General features: G+C 41.0%; 1 protein-coding gene across 1 annotated transcript in view; it reads left to right on the top strand.

Moving 5' to 3' along the window:
• The first annotated feature begins 10,912 nt into the window (after positions 1 to 10,912).
• Positions 10,913 to 18,408, top strand: part of LOC120868588 (signal-regulatory protein beta-1-like) — a 36,186-nt gene continuing 28,690 nt past the window's right edge. Inside the window, 1 exon segment of the mRNA XM_040247308.1 lies at positions 10,913 to 11,017. Within this exon segment, the coding sequence (XP_040103242.1) occupies positions 10,942 to 11,017 (76 nt within the window). The 5' untranslated portion in view covers positions 10,913 to 10,941.

The raw sequence follows: 18,408 nt of genomic DNA, 5'->3' as shown, positions 1-18,408 counted from the left end.
GGAAGCCCATGTTTTCCTTTAAGAGTTGGAAATCATGGAAATTAAGGAAACAATCCCATTCACCATTGCAACAGAAACAATAAAATACTTAGGAATAAATTTACATGAAGAAACAAAAGACCTGTATATACAGAACTGTAAAATATGATGAAAGAAATCAAAGATGGCACAAATAGATGGAGAAATATACCATTTTCTTGGATTGGAAGAATCAATATAGTGAAAATGAGTATACTACTCAAGTTCAGCTCAGTTCAGTTCAGTACAGTCGTTCAGTCATGTCCGACTCTTTGCGACCCCATGAATCACAGCACGCCAGGCCTCCCTGTCCATCACTATCTCCCGGAGTTCACTCAGACTCACGTCCATCGAGTCAGTGATGCCATCCAGCCATCTCATCCTCTGTCGTCCCCTTCTCCTCCTGCCCCCAATCCCTCCCACCATCAGAGTCTTTTCCAATGAGTCAACTCTTCGCATGAGGTGGCCAAAGTACTGGAGTTTCAGCTTCAGCATCATTCCTTCCAAAGAAATCCCAGGGTTGATCTCCTTCAGAATGGACTGGTTGAATCTCCTTGCAGTCCAAGGGACTCTCAAGAGTCTTCTCCAACACCACAGTTCAAACATATCAATTCTTCAGTGCTCAGCCTTCTTCACAGTCCAACTCTCACATCCATACATGACCACAGGAAAAACCATAGCCTTGACTAGATGGACCTTGGTCAGCAAAGTAATGTCTCTGCTTTTGAATATGCTATCTAGGTTGGTCATAACTTTTCTTCGAAGAAGTAAGTGTCTTTTAATTTCATGGCTGCAGTCACCATCTGCAGTGATTTTGGAGCCCCCCCAAATAAAGTCAGCCACTGTTTCCACTGTTTCCCCATCTATTTCCCATGGAGTGATGGGACTGGATGCCATGATCTTCGTTTTCTGAATGTTGAGCTTTAGGCCAACTTCTTCACTCTCCTCTTTCATGGTCATCAAGAGGGTTTTTAGCTCCTCTTCACTTTCTGCCATATGGGTGGTGTCATCTGCATATTTGAGGTTATTGATATTGCTCCCGGCAATCTTGATTCCAGCTTGTGTTTCTTTCAGTCCAGCGTTTCTCATGATGTACTCTGCATATAAGTTAAATAAGCAGGGTGACAATATACAGCCTTGACGTACTCCTTTTCCTATTTGGAGCCAGTCTGTTGTTCCATGTCCAGTTCTAACTGTTGCTTCCTGACCTGCATACAGATTTCTCAAGAGGCAGGTAGGTGATCTGGTATTCAAAGCAATCTATAGATTCAGTGCTGCTGCTGCTGCTGCTAAGTCACTTCAGTCGTGTCTGACTCTGTGCGACCCCATAGACAGCAGCCCACCAGGCTCCCCCGTCCCTGGATTCTCCAGGCAAGAACACTGGAGTGGGTTGCCATTTCCTTCTCCAGTTCATGAAAGTTAAAAGTGAAAGTGAAGTCACTCAGTCATGTCCAACTCTTAGCGTCCTCATGGACCACAGCCTACCAGGCTCCTCTGTCCATGAGATTTTCCAGGCAAGAGTACAATCCCTATCAAACTACCAAACGTATTTTTCACAGAAACTAAAACAAATAATTTCACAATATGTATGGAAACACAAAAGACCCTGAATAGCTAAAGCAATCCTGAGAAAGAAGAATGGAACTGGAGGAATCAACCTGCCTGACTTCAGACTATACTACAAAACTATAGTCATCAAGACAGTATCATACTGTCACAAAGACAGAAATATAAATCAGTGGAGCAAAATAGAAACTCCAGAGATAAATTCACCCACCTATGGACATCTTATCTTTGACAAAGGAGGCAAAAATATAAAATGGAGAAAAGACAGTTTCTTCAACAAGTGGTGTTGGGAAAACTGGTCAACTAGGTGTAAAAAAATGAAAACTAGAACACTTTCTAGCACCATTCACAAAAATAAACTCATAATGGCTTTCAGTTCAGTTCAGTTCAGTCTCTCAGTCATGCCCGACTCTTTACGACCCCATGAATTGCAGCACGCCAGGCCTCCCTGTCCATCACCATCTCCCGGAGTTCACTTAGACTCACGTCCATCGAGTCAGTGATGTCATCCAGCCATCTCATCCTTGGTCGTCCCCTTCTCCTCCTGCCCCCAATCCCTCCCACCATCAGAGTCTTTTCCAATGAGTCAACTCTTTGCATGAGGTGGCCAAAGTACTGGAGCTTCAGCTTTATCATCATTCCTTCCAAAGAAATCCCAGGGTTGGTCTCCTTCAGAATGGACTGGTTGGATCTCCTTGTAGTCCAAGGGACTCTCAAGAGTCTTCTCCAACACCACAGTTCAAAAGCATCAGTTCTTCAGTGCTCAGCCTTCTTCACAGCCAACTCTCACATCCATACATGACCACAGAAAAAACCATAGCCTTGACTAGATGGACCTTAGTCGGCAAAGTAATGTCTCTGCTTTTGAATATACTATCTAGGTTGGTCATAACTTTTCTTCCAAGGAGTAAGCGTCTTTTAATTTCATGGCTGCAGTCACCATCTGCAGTGATTTTGGAGCCCCAAAAATTAAAGTCTGACACAGTTTCCACTGTTTCCATCCATTTCCCATGAAGTGATGGGACTGGATGCCATGATCTTCATTTTATGAATGTTGAGCTTTAGGCCAACTTCTTCGCTCTCCTCTTTCACAGTCATCAAGAGGCTTTTTAGCTCCTCTTTACTTTCTGCCACAAGGGTGGTGTCATCTGAATATCTGAGGTTATTGATATTTCTCCCAGCAATCTTGATTCCAGCTTGTGTTTCTTCCAGTCCAGCGTTTCTCATGATGTACTCTGCATATAAGTTAAATAAGCAGGGTGACAATATACAGCCTTGACATACTCCTTTTCCTATTTGGAGCCAGTCTGTTGTTCCATGTCCAGTTCTAACTGTTGCTTCCTGAATTGCATACAGATTTCTCAAGAGGCAGGTCAGGTGGTCTGGTATTCCCATCTCTTAAAGAATTCCCCACAGTTTATTGTGATCCACACAGTCAAAGGCTTTGGCATAGTCAATAAAGCAGAAATTGATGTTTTTCTGGAACTCTTTTGCTTTTTCAATGATCCAGAGGATGTTGGCAATTAGATCTCTGGTTCCTCTGCCTTTTCTAAAACCAGCTTGAACATCTGGAATTTCATGGTTCACATATTTCTGAAGCCTGGCTTGGAGAATTTTGAGCATTACTTTACTAGCATGTGAGATGAGTGCAACTGTGTGGTAGTTTGAGCATTCTTTGGCATTGCCTTTCTTTGGGATTGGAATGAAAACTGACCTGTTCCAGTCCTGTGGCCACTGCTGAGTTTTCCAAATTTGCTGGCCTATTGAGTGCAGCACTTTCACAGCATCATCTTTCAGGATTTGAAAGAGCTCAACTGGAATTCCATCACCTCCACTAGCTTTGTTCATAGTGATGCTTTCTAAGGCCCACTTGACTTCACATTCCAAGATGTCTGGCTCTAGATTAGTGATCACATCATCATGATTATCTGGGTCGTGAAGATATTTTTTGTACAGTTCTTCCGTGTATTCTTGCCACCTCTTCTTAATATCTTTTGCTTCTGTTAGGTTCATACCATTTCTGTCCATCAAGCCCATCTTTGCATGAAATGTTCCCTTGGTATCTCTAATTTTCTTAAAGAGATCTCTAGTCTTTCTCATTCTGTTGTTTTCCTCTATTTCTTTGCATTGATTGCTGAAGAAAGCTTTCTTTATCTCTTCTTGCTCTTCTTTGGAACTCTGCATTCAGATGCTTATATCTTTCCTTTTCTCCTTTGCTTTTCACCTCTCTTCTTTTCACAGCTATTTGTAAGGCCTCCCCAGACAACCATTTTGCTTTTTTGCATTTCTTTTCCATGGGGATGGTCTTGATCCCTGTCTCCTGTACAATGTCACAAACCTCATTCCGTAGTTCATCAGGCTTTAAGAGGGTTAAATGTAAGACCCGAAAGTCTTGTTCATGGAATCTTTAAATATTACTAATACTGCTTTCAATAGTTTTGTCCAATGATTGTAATTGAGGTATATCATAAATGTTATTCCAGCAACCTACAAAACTCTTACCATTGCTAAGAGTTGTTGTTGTTCAGTTGCTGAGTCATGTCCAACACTTTGTGACTCCATGGACTGCAGCACATCAGGATTCTCTGTTCTTCACTGTCTCCCACAGTTGGCTCAAACTCATGTCCATTGAGTCAATGTTGCCTGCCAGGGTCCAGCCCCGGTGGATCCAGGGAATTCGAAGCGTGGACGGTGTTGGTGAGGAAAGACTTATTTATTAATATAAGATTAGATTAAGAAACAATAGTATAGTAGGAAGATTAAGTGGAGAAAGAGGGCTGAATAACTTGGATTACGCGGAAGACCAATAAAATTCCAGACAAGGAATTTGCACCATCTACGTTGGGCCCGACGCTCACTTGAATATCTAAGGGTGCCTCGCCTTAGGCTCCCTTCCGCGCGGGTCTTAACAGCCAGGGCAAGTAAGTAGACTTGACGAGCCTCCGCACCCCGGATGGGAATTCAGCCTGAAATTAAAGTAAAAAGGAAAAGGAGAGAGAGGGAGAAAAAGAGAGAGAGACACGGAGGAAACCAGTCCAGCGACTGGCTCTGGCTCTTATTGTTTAGAAGGCCTTATATACCTTTTAGATTGTACATAGAGATCAATGCGTAATATAAAATTATGCAGTGTTAGCTGTCCAGACTCTTATCAAAACCAGGCTTTTTTCTCTGCATACCTAATTGTATACACAAGTCTTAGGTGATTTACATCATCTTTTGGCCAAAAAGGGCCAATTAACATTTTACAGCCTTTTTTTTTTGATAAGGGTTTGTCAACCGGAAGACTTATTTGTGTTGATCTTCCCAAGGTTTGGTGCCACTCTCAGAAAGTACTAAATAAAGTTACATTCTTACATAGCAAGGACACAAGAGGAGTGCAAAGAGAAGTAATTAACTCAAAAGTCTAGTGTTGCTAACATCAGAACTACTATATATCTTTTTCCATATCCCGTTTACATTGATTAACATCCTCCCAGGTGCCTAAAAGATAAAGAATATGGAGGCCTGGCAGCAATCATTGAGTCAACAGTGAAATCCCGTCACCAATATAATTTTTAACTCTTTAGAAAAGGCTCTGTATCTTTAAGATGCTTTTAAGCTTTGTGCCTCTCGCGGTTGGGGGCTGCAAGCAATTCACAAGCTGTAAGAGGTCCAGGGAACCTGTTAGGCAAGCTAGAGAGCAATCAGATGGGGTTAACTGAAACAACCCTTTCAAATGCAAAAGACTGAAGCCCTGAGTTGACTTTTTTCCAGAGAATATCAGAAAAGTGGAAAACCAGAGTACAAAAGCCGGCAGATTTTTATTTTGGGGGGGTGGATGCTCAGGAAATGCCAGGGGGAACTCCTGAAGTCTGATCACGGGCCTTGCGTATGTCAGCTTCCTCCCTCATGACCTTGTCACGGGTGGGATTCCTCACACTGGCTCCCCGCAGGTGCCATCCAACCTTCTCATCCTCTGTTGCTCCCTTTTCCTCCTGCCCTCTGTCTTTCCCATTGTTGGCTCTTTGCATCAGGTGGCCAAAGGACTGGAGCTTCAGCTTCAGCATCAGTCCTTCCAATGAATATTCAGGGTTGATTTCCTTTAGGTTTGACTGATTTGATCTCCTTGCAATCAAAGGAATTCTCAAAAGTCTTCTCTAGCATCACAGTTCAAAAGCATCAATTCTTCAGTGCTCAGCCTTCTTTATGGTCCAACTCTCACATTCATATGTGACCACAGGAAAAACCATAGTTTTGACTAGAAAGACTTTTGTCAGTAAAGTGATGTCTCTGAACTTTTAATACATTGTCTAGGTTTGTCATAGCTTTTTTCCCAAGGAGCAAGCATCTTTAAATTTCATGGCTGTGGTCACTGTCTGCAGTGATTTTGGAGCCCCTAAAAATAAAGTCTGTTGTTTCCATTTTCCCCCCATCTATTTGCCATGCAGCAATGTGATGGGATGCCATGATCTTGGTTTTTTGAATGTTGAGTTTTAAGCCAGGTTTTTCACTTTCCTCTTTCACCTTCATCAAGATGCTCTTTAGTTTCTTGCTTTCTGCCCTTAAGGTGCTATCTTCTGCATATCTGAAATTGTTGATATTTCTCCTAGCAATCTTGATTCCAGCTTGTGATTCATACAGCCTAAGAGCAAAGGCATTTTTTAAAATGTGTAACTCTGTTAACATTAATCCAATCATCCCACTTAGTTTTATCTTTCATAATGATTCATATGCAAATCTTTTTTATGTGCCAAACACTTCTAAGTTCTCCATATGAGAACTAGAGCCTCCCTAGTTCAGTTCAGTTCAGTTCAGTCACTCAGTCATGTGCAACTCTTTGCGACCCCATGAACTGCAGCACGCCAGGCCTTCCTGTCCATCACCAACTCCCGGAGTTCACTCTGACTCACGTCCATCGAGTCAGTGATGTCATCCAGCCATCTCATCCTTGGTCGTCCCCTTCTCCTCCTGCCCCCAATCCCTCCCAGCTTCAGAGTCTTTTCCAATGAGTCAACTCTTTGCATGAGATGGCCAAAGTACTGGAGTTTCAGCTTTAGCATCATTCCTTCCAAAGAAATCCCAGGGCTGATCTCCTTTAGAATGGACTGGTTGGATCTCCTTGCAGTCCAAGGGACTCTCAAGAGTCTTCTCCAACACCACAGTTCAAATGCATCAATTCTTTGGTGCTCAGCCTTCTTCACAATCCAGCTCTCAATCCATACATGACTACTGGAAAAACCATAGCCTTGACTAGACGGACCTTAGTCGGCAAAGTAATGTCTCTGCTTTTGAATATGCTATCTAGGTTGGTCATAACTTTTCTTCCAAGGAGTAAGCGTCTTTAAATTCCATGAGAGCCTCCCTAACCTCCTGTCAATTTCCACCTCTGAGAGAAAACCACTTTCAACTCTTTTAACTGATTATTAGATTTTAGTGCCAAATATCATATAGCATGGGTTTCTCAGATGGTGCTAGTGGTAAGGAATCTGCCTGCTAATGCAGGTGACATAAGAGATATGGGTTTGATCCCTGGGTTGTGAAGATCCCCTGGAGGAGGGCACGGCAACCTACTCCAGTATTCTTGCCTGGAGAATCCCAATGGACAGAGGAGCCTGACAGTCTCAGTCCATAGGGTCGCAGAGAGTCTAACACCGCTGAAGTGACTGAGGATGCACGCACATGTCATATAGCATGCTTCTATAGCAACTTCTTGTTTTCTCACCCTTAGGCATTACTTATGGACATGACTCTATGGAAGATGAGTATGTAATGTTTTGTTACTCTTGACTTCATGCCACACAGATGCATCTGATTCCTCATCACAAATCTGTATGAAAATCAAGAAGCAACAGTTAGATCTGGACATGGAACAACAGACTGGTTCCAAATTGGGAAATGAATACGTCAAGGCTGTATATTGTCACCCTGCTTATTTAACTTATATGCAGAGTACACCATGCAAATACCAGGCTGGATGAACCACAAGCTGGAATCAAGATTGTTAGGAGAAATGTCAAAACCTCAGGTATGCAGATGACATCACCCTTATGGCAGAAAGTGAAGAAGAACCAAAGAGCCTCTTGATGAAAGTGAAAGAGGAGAGTGAAAAAGTTGGCTTAAAACTCAACATTCAGAAAACTAAGATCATGACATCTCCCATCACTTCATGGCAAATAGATGGGGAAACAGTGGAAACAGTGGCTGACTTTATTTTGGGGGGCTCCAAAACCACTGCAGATGGTGATTTCAGCCATGAAATTAAAAGACACTTGCTCCTTGGAAGAAAAGCTATGACCAACCTAGACAGAATATTAAAAAGTGGACTCATATCTTTGCCAGTAAAGGTCTGTCTAGTCAAGGCTATGGTTTTTCCAGTGGTCATGTATGGATGTGAGAGTTGGACTACAAAGAAAGCTGAGCCCTGAATGTTGGAGAAGACTCTTGAGAGTCTCCTGGACTGCAAGGACATCCAACCAGTCCATCTTAAAGGAAATCAGTACTGAATATTCATTGGAAGGACTAATGCTGAAACTGAAACTTCAATACTTTGGTCACCTGATGCAAAAAACTGACTCATTGGAAAAGACTCTGATGCTGAGAAAGATTGAAGGAGGGAGGGAAAGGGGAATGACAGAGGACAAGATGGTTGGATGGCATCACCAACTCGATGGACATGAGTTTGAGTAAGCTCTGGGAGTTGATGATGGACAGGGAGGCCTGGCGTGCTGCAGTCTCTTGGGTCGCAGAGAGTTGGACATGACTGAGCGACTGAACTGAACTGAACTAAATATAATTTTGAATAACTTAGTAGTGTCTATGTTATGTTATTATGACTGAGATTGCTATTTATAGCTGACTTGGTAACATTCCTGGTTTTGGCTTGTGTTGATCCTTTCATCTGTGTGTTTGTATAACCAGCACCATGATCAGGATATATAGCATCACATGACCACACAGTCTCTCACATGATAGCCCTTTACAATGACATACGTCCCCACCAAACCAAACCTCTGGCAAATGCCATTGTATTTTCTTGCCATATAATTTCAAGTATGCTATATCAGTGTAATTCATATTTTGAGATTGGCTTTGTGTGCTGAACCTAATACCTTCAAGAAACTTAAAATTGTTGCACACACACATACATAAAACTCATCCTTTGGGCTGTTGAATAGTATTTCCTGTTATGGATGCAGTTTGTTAAATTGTACACATTTGGTAGATTTTTTTTTCAAGTTTTTTGCTTTACAGAAAAATCCTCTATAACATTCATGCACAGGTTGTGTGGAGGCAGTTTTCATTTTTCTGAATAAGTGTCTAGGGGCATAATTTCTGGGTCATATAATGCACTTCCTTTTGCAAAAGAAGTAAGAAGTGATTCCTGTTTTGGAGGCAGGTCATACAAGTTCAGAGGTCCACATTGCACTGTGAAATTGGCTAAGTTTTACTAATTACATCATTAAAAGATTAGAGTAGAAAATCATTACAGGAGCACACCTGCTTCCATTCTACGGGGTTGAGAGGCCCTGGAGAAACTTCTTTTGGTTGAAGCAGGTGTAAAATGAGACTACAAGCCAGCCACATCCTAGGGTCCTGGAATTGGTACTTTGGTACAAGTCCACAGCCACAGATTCTTCCTGGGGTCTGTGAGTTTGCCTAGGGCTCCCAAACTGGGGTTCACCATGAGTGGGGTCAGGGGCCCAATGGAGAGAACAGTGCGCCAAGTTCTAGCCAAGTAAGGAGCAAGTTTATTCCTATTAGGCTTGTTCAATCTCTCTGAAAACATTAGATAAGTGCCGGGAGCCAGCACAGGAGATCCCACCCATGACAAGGTCATGTGGAAGAGACCTGACGAGCAAGGTGGATCAGGACTCGAGGATCATGGACCTGCTCGAGCATCTACCCCCAAACCAGAATCTGTCTGTCTTACTATTTTGTGCCTTTCACCAACTCTTCTGCCATTAACAAGGGGCTATCCCTGACCACCTGTCTCTGGAAAAAATCAACTTAGGGCTCTTGATAAGTCTCTTGATAAGTCTTGATAACTCTTGATAAGTCTTGATAAGTCTCTTGGGCATGAGAGGAATATTTCAAATCAAACCCCTCTGATGGCTTTCTAGCTTGTCTGAAAGGTTTATCCAGACTCTTGCAGCTACACATGTGATTATTCACAGCCTCCCAACTGTGAGAGGCATGGGAAGCCTAAAACATTCTAAAAATATAGTCTTTCAAAGAGTTAAAAACTATTAGAGTAGTGCTGGTATAGGATTTCACTGTTGAGCCAATGCTTGCTGTTAAGTTCCCATAACTCATCCACTGTGCACCTGGGAGTGCAATAGTTAATGTAGTTGGAATTTAAGAAAAATAAGCAATAGCCTTGGAATTAACCATATCAGACCTTTGAGCTAATTGGTTCTTTCTTTGTTGTAACTCACTGCATCTTTGCTCCGTGAGAATGTAACTCCATTTGATACTTTCTGCGGCTGACATAGATTAGAAATATAAAGAAAAAACATTTCAAGGGAAAATAAGTTTTCTGGTTGAGCAGCTTTTATCAAAAGAGGGTCATAAAATGTCCACAGGCCTCCAAGGCCAGAAGATAATGTACACAACATTGTTTATGGGAAATGTATGCAGAAAAATCCTGGTTTCGATAAAGACAAAACAGATGTAATATTTGGGCTGACTCTGTATGACTTTGCATCTTTCATTTCCCTCTATGTACAAGTCAAGGTATAAAAGCTTCCCTGAAAAATAAAGTGATGGGCCAGGATCAGTTCCACGAAAGCCTGGTTCCCCTGTGTCTTTCTTTCTTTCTCTCTCTTACTCTCTTTTTCAGGCTGATCCCTTGGAGCACAGAGGCTCTCTGCATTCACTTTCATGCCTGGGCTTCTAAGACCTGAACGGGAAGGCACTCTGCATCTTCACTCCCTTGGGGGACCAGGAGGGCGCCTGCAGCCTCCGTGAACAGAGCAAGTGCCTTGTCTGGGACTTTATTGGCTTTCTGTGTAAACCAAGAAATAGCAGCCTCTTTTCTCTCCTCTATTTTCTTATCTGCAACATTCTTTCTTTATCTCTCTCTAAATCTCTTCACCGATGCCATCACACTTCGGATACCCTGGATCCAACCGGGCAGGGCCCTGGCAGATAAGTAACTCCTCACTCTCCATGAGCCTTCTCTGTCTGAATTCTATTTCACCATCTGAAGCAGAAACTGTCTAGAATGTAGAAGCAGATTACAATTTCACAAACATTTCACATCATCATAGGCACTTCCTCTTACATCATGGGAGGTGGGGCTTCTCTCCTCTCCACCAAGCACAGATGTTCGGGTTTTCCCTAGGACACATTTGGACAGAGCAGGCTCCTCAGGCCTCTATGATGCCCATCCCTGCCTTCTGGGTCCACCCTCCTCCTCTTTGCCTGCTGCTGACTCTGCTGCTGGGACTCACAGGTAAGTATTCCTTTGGGTAGAGTCTCCTTTTTCCTGCCCTCTGGACCTTACACTGCCCCAGTACTTTTAGGGTCTCCGTGTTCAATCCATGCTACAGAAGTCCAAGGGGTGGACATTATCTGAGGGCATGAAATCAGGGATCTGAGTGTTTTCTCTGTGGATCCATCACCTGCAGCCTATTACCAGAGGCTTCCAAACAGATACTTCAAACACCAACCATGACAGATTTGTGCATATTATCTAATTCTCACAATGTTCCAGTGTGATAACTATTAACAGTGAACTGCAGATGGGGAAATTGAGGCAGAGAGTAACTTGACCAATGTCACAATGTCATCTAAGGCAGGAGAGCACAGGATTAAAATCCAGGATGTCCAGCTGCAGAATTGATTCTTTGAGCCATGTTGTGCTGTTCAGCTTCTCAGGGAGCCTAATTGCAGAAAAATCAGAAAGCAGAGAAGTAAATAATAGGTAAGTCATCACACACCATGCTACTCATTTAAAAATATTGCAGTGTGTACTCCCAAACTTTTGTCGGTGATGTGTTAGATGGTCCCTATCTGCTAATTTATTTTTAAACTGGGCTTTACACATCTGTTATAATGCTGTTTGATCCTCAAAACAGCCTGTACACTATCATGCTAGGCTATACTTTAATACATGTTTGTGGATGCATGTATTTATGTATGTGCATGTTTATGTATGTGAATGAGTGAGTATGAGGAAGCGTTCTCAGAAATGAGATTTCAAAAAACTTCCTTATTTTTCCCATGAATCATTTTTCACTCTACGTGAAATGACATAGACAGATAATTAGTTGCTGCTGTCTTTCAGCAACAACTCTCCTTTTAACTTCTCTATATATTTATCCCTTGGAAAAGTGAAAATGTTAGTTGCTCGGTTGGGTCTGACTCTCTAAGACCCTATGGATTGTAGCCCACCAGGCTCCTCTGTCCATGGAATTCTCCAGGCAAGAATACTGGAATGGGTAGCCATGCCTTTCTCCAGGGCATCTTCCCAACCCAGGGATCGAACCCAGGTCTACTTCATCGAAGGCGGGTTCTTTATTGTCTGAGCCACCAGGGCTTACCCTTCCTCAAACTCTTAAGAAAACTTGGTTCTTGGTAAACGGGTAGAATTTTGTGCATAACCATCTTGGAGTCCCCTCTTTTGTGCTGGAAAGTGGTGAGGAAGAAAGGAGGGGATTAAAGACACAGAGACTCTTGCCTGTATGATCTGTACTCATATCCATATCTGTAATTATATTTATATCCATATTTATAAGAATCTATATCATCTAATGCTGGTTGAAGCCTCCAAGCCTCAGGAAATCTATTGAGTAATAACTATTCATTTTCTTGCACATTCGTCATGTAGCAGACACTGTTGAAAATGCTCACAGTTGTTTACTCATGTGACATCATATCCAAACTAGAGGCATTTTCAGAGCAAGGAGAACTTCAAGGTCATTCAGTGGTAAATGGTAGAAGTATGATTTAAATTCGAGCAATCTGATACTAGCGCTCATGAGTTTAACTTTGATCTTCTTGGTGCTGTGGCCCTGCTTCTGTCTCATGATCATGAGATTTCAGCCACTTCTGTCAATAAGTATGCAGAGTGGGGAGTGTGGGGAAGAGGGTTTGTGGTTTTCTTCTTCTGGGCTCTTCTGCTTCTTGCATACATACAAGTCACTTCTGTTTTTCCCCAAGTCATATATTTATTCTGGCATTTGGTTGACAATAGACTACTGAGGACATAGAAGCAACTAGAACATTTGAGGTTATGGTACATGCAAAAAAAGAAGACGTAAAAATGGCTAGCACCTGGACAGTAGCTAGTAGAGATAAGAGGGGAAAAATTCAGGTTCTGAGTGCACGCTGAAAAGGATTTTCTGATGCATAGGATTTGTGGTGGGAGGAAAGACTATGGCTTTGAGATTTGTGCATCTAGAAGAAGTATGGTGGCTCAGCTGAGATACAGAGGGTGGGGGGTGGGGATTCAGTTTGGTTTCAGATGTTGTTAACTGTGAGATATCGATTTCTATCCAAAGAACATGACAAGTGGATAGTTGGACAAGCAAGTTCAGAGGAAAGACCTGGGTCAAAGATGTAAATTAAAAAATTATTGATTCATGATTGTAGAGATTTTTTTTCCTATTCCTTGATTCTCTGATCCCTCTTCTCTACTCCCTCCATTTCTTTCTCCAACTTTTTTTCATGTTTCTTCCCATTTTTGTCTTAGCAGTTCACCTTCCCCAACCTCAGTCTTCTTTTTCAGACTTTAAAAACTAAAACATTTGATGAGAAAAACATTTATTTCTGCTTTATTGACTATGCCAAAGCCTTTGACTGTGTGGATCACAATAAACTGTGGGGAATTCTGAAAGAGATGGGAATACCAGACCACCTGACCTGCCTCTTGAGGAATCTGTATGCAGATCAGGAAGCAACGGTTAGAACTGGACATGGAACAACAGACTGGTTCCAAATAGGAAAAGGAGTACATCAAGGCTGTATATTGTCCCCCTTCTTATTTAACTTCTATGCAGAGTACATCATGAGAAACGCTGGGCTGGAAGAAGCACAAGCTAGAATCAAGATTGCCGGGAGAAATATCAATAACCTCAGATATGCAGATGACCACCCTTATGGCAGAAAGTGAAGAGGAACTAAAAGCCTCTTGATGAAAGTGAAAGAGAAGAGTGAAAAAGTTGGCAAAAGCTCAACATTCAGAAAACTAAGGTCATGGCATCTGGTCCCATCACTTCATGGGAAATAGATGGGGAAACAATGGAAATTGTGGCTGACTTTATTTTGGGGGGCTCCAAAATCACAGCAGATGGTGACTGCAGCCATGAAATTAAAAGACGCTTACTCCTTGGAAGAAAAGTTATTACCAACCTAGATAGTATATTCAAAAGCAGAGACATTACTTTGCCAACAAAGTTCCGTCTAGTCAAGGCTATTGTTTTTCCAGTAGTCATGTATGGATGTTAGAGTTGGACTGTGAAGAAAGCTGAGCGCTCAAGAATTGATGCTTTTGAACTGTGGTGTTGGAGAAGACTCTTGAGAGTCCCTTGGACAGCAAGGAGATCCAACCAGTCCATCCTAAAGGAGATCAGTCTTGGGCGTTTTTTGGAAGGAATGATGCTAAAGCTGAAACTCCAGTACTTTGGCCACCTCATGCAAAGAGCTGACTCATTGGAAAAGACTCTGATGCTGGGAGAGATTGGGCACAGGAGGAGAAGGGGACAACAGAGGATGAGATGGCTGGATGCATCACTAACTCGATGGACATGAGTTTGAGTGAACTCTGGGAGTTGGTGATGGACAGGGAGGCCTGGCGTGCTGCGATTCATGGGGTCTCAAAGAGTCAGACACGACTGAGCGACTGAACTGAACTGAGGCTGTATTGTTTCGGGGGTGCACAAAGGGAGGGGTAGGACCCACCATTGCAGCCTTTTTCTCTGCTCTCAGGTGGCAAGATACTGCCTACACAGCTCCAGGAGGTATCACCAGTCACTCCTGCCAACCCCTTGTTTAGGAGCAGTCTTGAGGAGCAGTTGCACTCAGGAGGGCACTGTTGTGCCCTGGGGCTACAGGAATGGTCCAGAGCTATGTCCACTCCCATAATGAACTCCAAAGGCATGTATGAGTGACCACCACTGCCACGAACCCAAGAACTAGGCACCAGCCACCACATCTCCACACTCCCATCAAGGGAATAAAGGGGAACATAACTGAGGGAAGAGGTGGCAGGCATCCACACTAAAAATAGCCTCTGCCCCAAAAATATTAAACCCACACAAACTACACAGGGATGCTCCCACAATAAATAGTCCTCCAAGACCACAGTAGATATCTTTTCTTCTAAACTCACAGAATAAGAAAAGTATAGGTAAAATGAAGAAGCAAAGGAATCAATTCCAGTTAAAAGATCAAGAGAATTCCCCTGAAAGAACAAACAATGACACAGACTTTTTTAGACTAATAGACACTGATTTGAAAAAGGAAATAATGCAAACAGTGAGGGTTTTACTTCTTCTTTTCCAGTTTGGAATCCTTTTATTTCTTTTTCTGCTCTGATTGCTGTGGCCCAAACTTCCAGAACTATGTTGAATAATAGCGGTGAAAGTGGACACTCATGTCTTGTTCCCCACTTTAGGGGAAATGCTTTCAATTTTTCACCATTGAGGATAATGTTTGCTGTGGGTTTGTCATATATAGCTTTTATTATGTTGAGGTATGTTCCTTCTATTCCTGATTTCTGGAGAGTTTTTATCATAAACGGATGTTGAATTTTGTCAAAGGCTTTCTCTGCATCTATTGAGATAATCATATGGCTTTTATTTTTCAACTTGTTAATGTGGTGTATTACACTGATTGATTTGCAGATATTGAAGAATCCTTGCATCCCTGGGATAAAGCCCACTTGGTCATGGTGTATGATCTTTTTAATGTGTTGTTGGATTCTGATTGCTAGAATTTTGTTAAGGATTTTTGCATCTATGTTCATCAGTGATATTGGCCTGTAGTTTTCTTTTGTTTGTGGCATCTTTGTCAGGTTTTGGTATTAGGGTGATGGTGGCCTCATAGAATGAGTTTGGAAGTTTACCTTCCTCTACAATTTTCTGGAAGAGTTTGAGTAGGATAGGTGTTAGCTCTTCTCTAAATTTTTGGTAGAATTCGGCTGTGAAGCCATCTGGACCTGGGCTTTTGTTTGCTGGAAGATTTCTGATTACAGTTTCAATTTCCGTGCTTGTGATGGGTCTGTTAAGATTTTTTATTTCTTCTTGGTTCAGTTTTGGGAAGTTGTACTTTTCTAAGAATTTGTCCATTTCTTCCACGTTGTCCATTTTATTGGCATATAATTGCTGATAGTAGTCTCTTATGATCCTTTGTATTTCTGTGTTATCTATTGTGATCTCTCCATTTTCATTTCTAATTTTATTGATTTTATTTTTCTCCCTTTGTTTCTTGATGAGTCAGGCTAATGGTTTGTCAATTTTATTTATCCTTTCAAAGGATAAGAAAGCTGTGGTACATACTCGCAATGAAGTATTACTCAGCCATTAAAAAGAATACATTTGAATCAGTTCTAATGAGGTAGATGAAACTGGAGCCGATTATACAGAGTGAAGTAAGCCAGAAGGAAAAACACCAATACAGTATACTAAGGCATATATATGGAATTTAGAAAGATGGTAATGATAACCCTGTATGTGAGACAGCAAAAGAGACACAGATGTATAGAACAGTCTTTTGGACTCTGTGGGAGAGGGAGAGGGTGGGATGATTTGGGAGAATGGCATTGAAACATGTATAATATCATATAAGAAATGAATCACCAGTCTAGGTTTAATGCAGGATACAGGATGCTTGGGGCTGGTGCACTGGGATGACCCAGAGAGATGATATGGGGAGGCAGGTGGGAGAGGGATTCGGGATTGGGAACACGTGTACACCTGTGGCAGATTCATGTTGATGTATGGCAAAACCAATACAATATTGTAAAGAAAAAATAAAATTAAAAGGAAATGATGAAAATACTAAAAGAATTAAGCAGGTTATCAACAGAAATGCAGAATATTGTGAAAAAAAGAACTAGAAAAATCATTTGCTGATGTGAAAAGTGGACTAAAGGCAATGAATAGCAGAAAAAATAATGCAGAACAAAAAAGCAATCTGGAAGATAGAGTAATGAAAACCACTGCATCAGGACAGTAGACAGACATTCAAACAAAAGGAAACCAAAGCAATAAAAGCAATAAAAAAAATATATGAGACTTGTGGGATAAAAAAAGCTGGAAAACCTACACATAATAGGGATTCCAGAAAGAAAGAAAGAGAAAAAGGGGTCAAAAATTTGAAGAAATTATGGCTAGAAACTTCCCAAATCTAAAGAAGGAAACTGGTATTCAGGAACAGGAAGCTCAAAGGGTCCCAAGTACCATAAACCCACACAGATCAATACCAAGGCATATTAAAATAAAAAATGGCAAAAGTTAGAGAATTCTAACAGGTAGCAAGAGATAAAGAGTTAATTACTCTTAAAAGGCTACCAGCAGATTTCAGAAAGATTTCAGGCCAGAGGGGGTGGCAAGACATTGACTCAAAGTCCTAAAAGGGAAAAATCTACAACCTAAGATCTTCTACCCAGCAAGATATTCATTTAGAGTAGAAGGAGCGATAAAGAATTTTTCAGACAAGCAAAGCTAAAAGCAAACATCAATTCTAAACCTATTCTAAAAGAAACATTGAGAAGTCTTCAATACCTAGAAAAGGAGTACGAACATATAGGAAAGAGAAAATCACAATTGAAAAGCAAATCACCTAAATAAGCTAATACACATATTTTAAAATAAAAATTCTATGAAAGTGATGATAAACACAGTGAACAGCAAAAGGATTAATATGGAAATGTAAAAGGGGACATCAGAATCATATTGATGAGATGTAGGGAAGGAGAGTAGGAAAATGTACCTTCAAAAAATTTCCTAGAATGTGTTTGAACCTATATGACTATCAGTCTAAGGCAAGTAGATATACGATGGGGTTAACATACTTGAGAAATATGGTAACCACATATCAAAAACATACAATAGGTTCACAAAAACTAAAAACATGAGTATAATATAAAAGAAAATCATCAAAGCACAAAAGGAAAAAGAAAGAGACAATATAGAAATATAAAATCAATGGGAAAACAAGGCATAAAGTGATAATAAATACATATTTATCAATAATTAATTTAAATATTGATGGAATGAATGCTCCAATCAAAAGACACAGAGTGACATGTTGGATTTAAAAAAGTAAGAGCCTACAGTATGCTGCCTTCAGGAGATTCACTTTAGGGCAAAGGACACACATAGATTGAGAGTAAGGGGATGGAAAAAGATACTTCATGCAAACAGAAATGGCAAGAAAGCAGAGGTCACAATATCATATCAGACAAAATAGACTTTAAAATAAAGGCCATAAAGATAAATGACAAGGCCACTATACATTGATAAAAGAATCAATATAAGAATAGGTTTTAATACTCATCAAAGTATATGCACCTAATATAGGAGCACTGAAATACACAACAGAAATAAAGGGAGAAGTTGATAGGAATAAAATAATCATAGGCTACATTAGCACACCATCACATCAATGGACGGATCTAGATGGAAAATCAATAAGGCAGCAGAAATCCTAAATGATATAATAGAACAGTTAGACTTCGCTGATATTTTCAGGACATTATAAAAAATAAAAAACAGAAAACATTTGTTTCAAGTGTATATGAAACATTCTCTTGGACTGATCACATACTAGGACATGAAACAGGTCTCAACAAATTTAAGAGTATAGAAATCATCTCCTGCATCTTTTCTGACTACAACA

The sequence above is a fragment of the Oryx dammah genome, unplaced genomic scaffold (assembly GCF_014754425.2).
Source record: "Oryx dammah isolate SB20612 unplaced genomic scaffold, SCBI_Odam_1.1 HiC_scaffold_10, whole genome shotgun sequence".
In the NCBI taxonomy this organism is placed as follows: domain Eukaryota; kingdom Metazoa; phylum Chordata; class Mammalia; order Artiodactyla; family Bovidae; genus Oryx; species Oryx dammah.
Note: the sequence above shows the minus strand (reverse complement) of the source record. Positions and strands in the feature narration are given on the sequence as shown.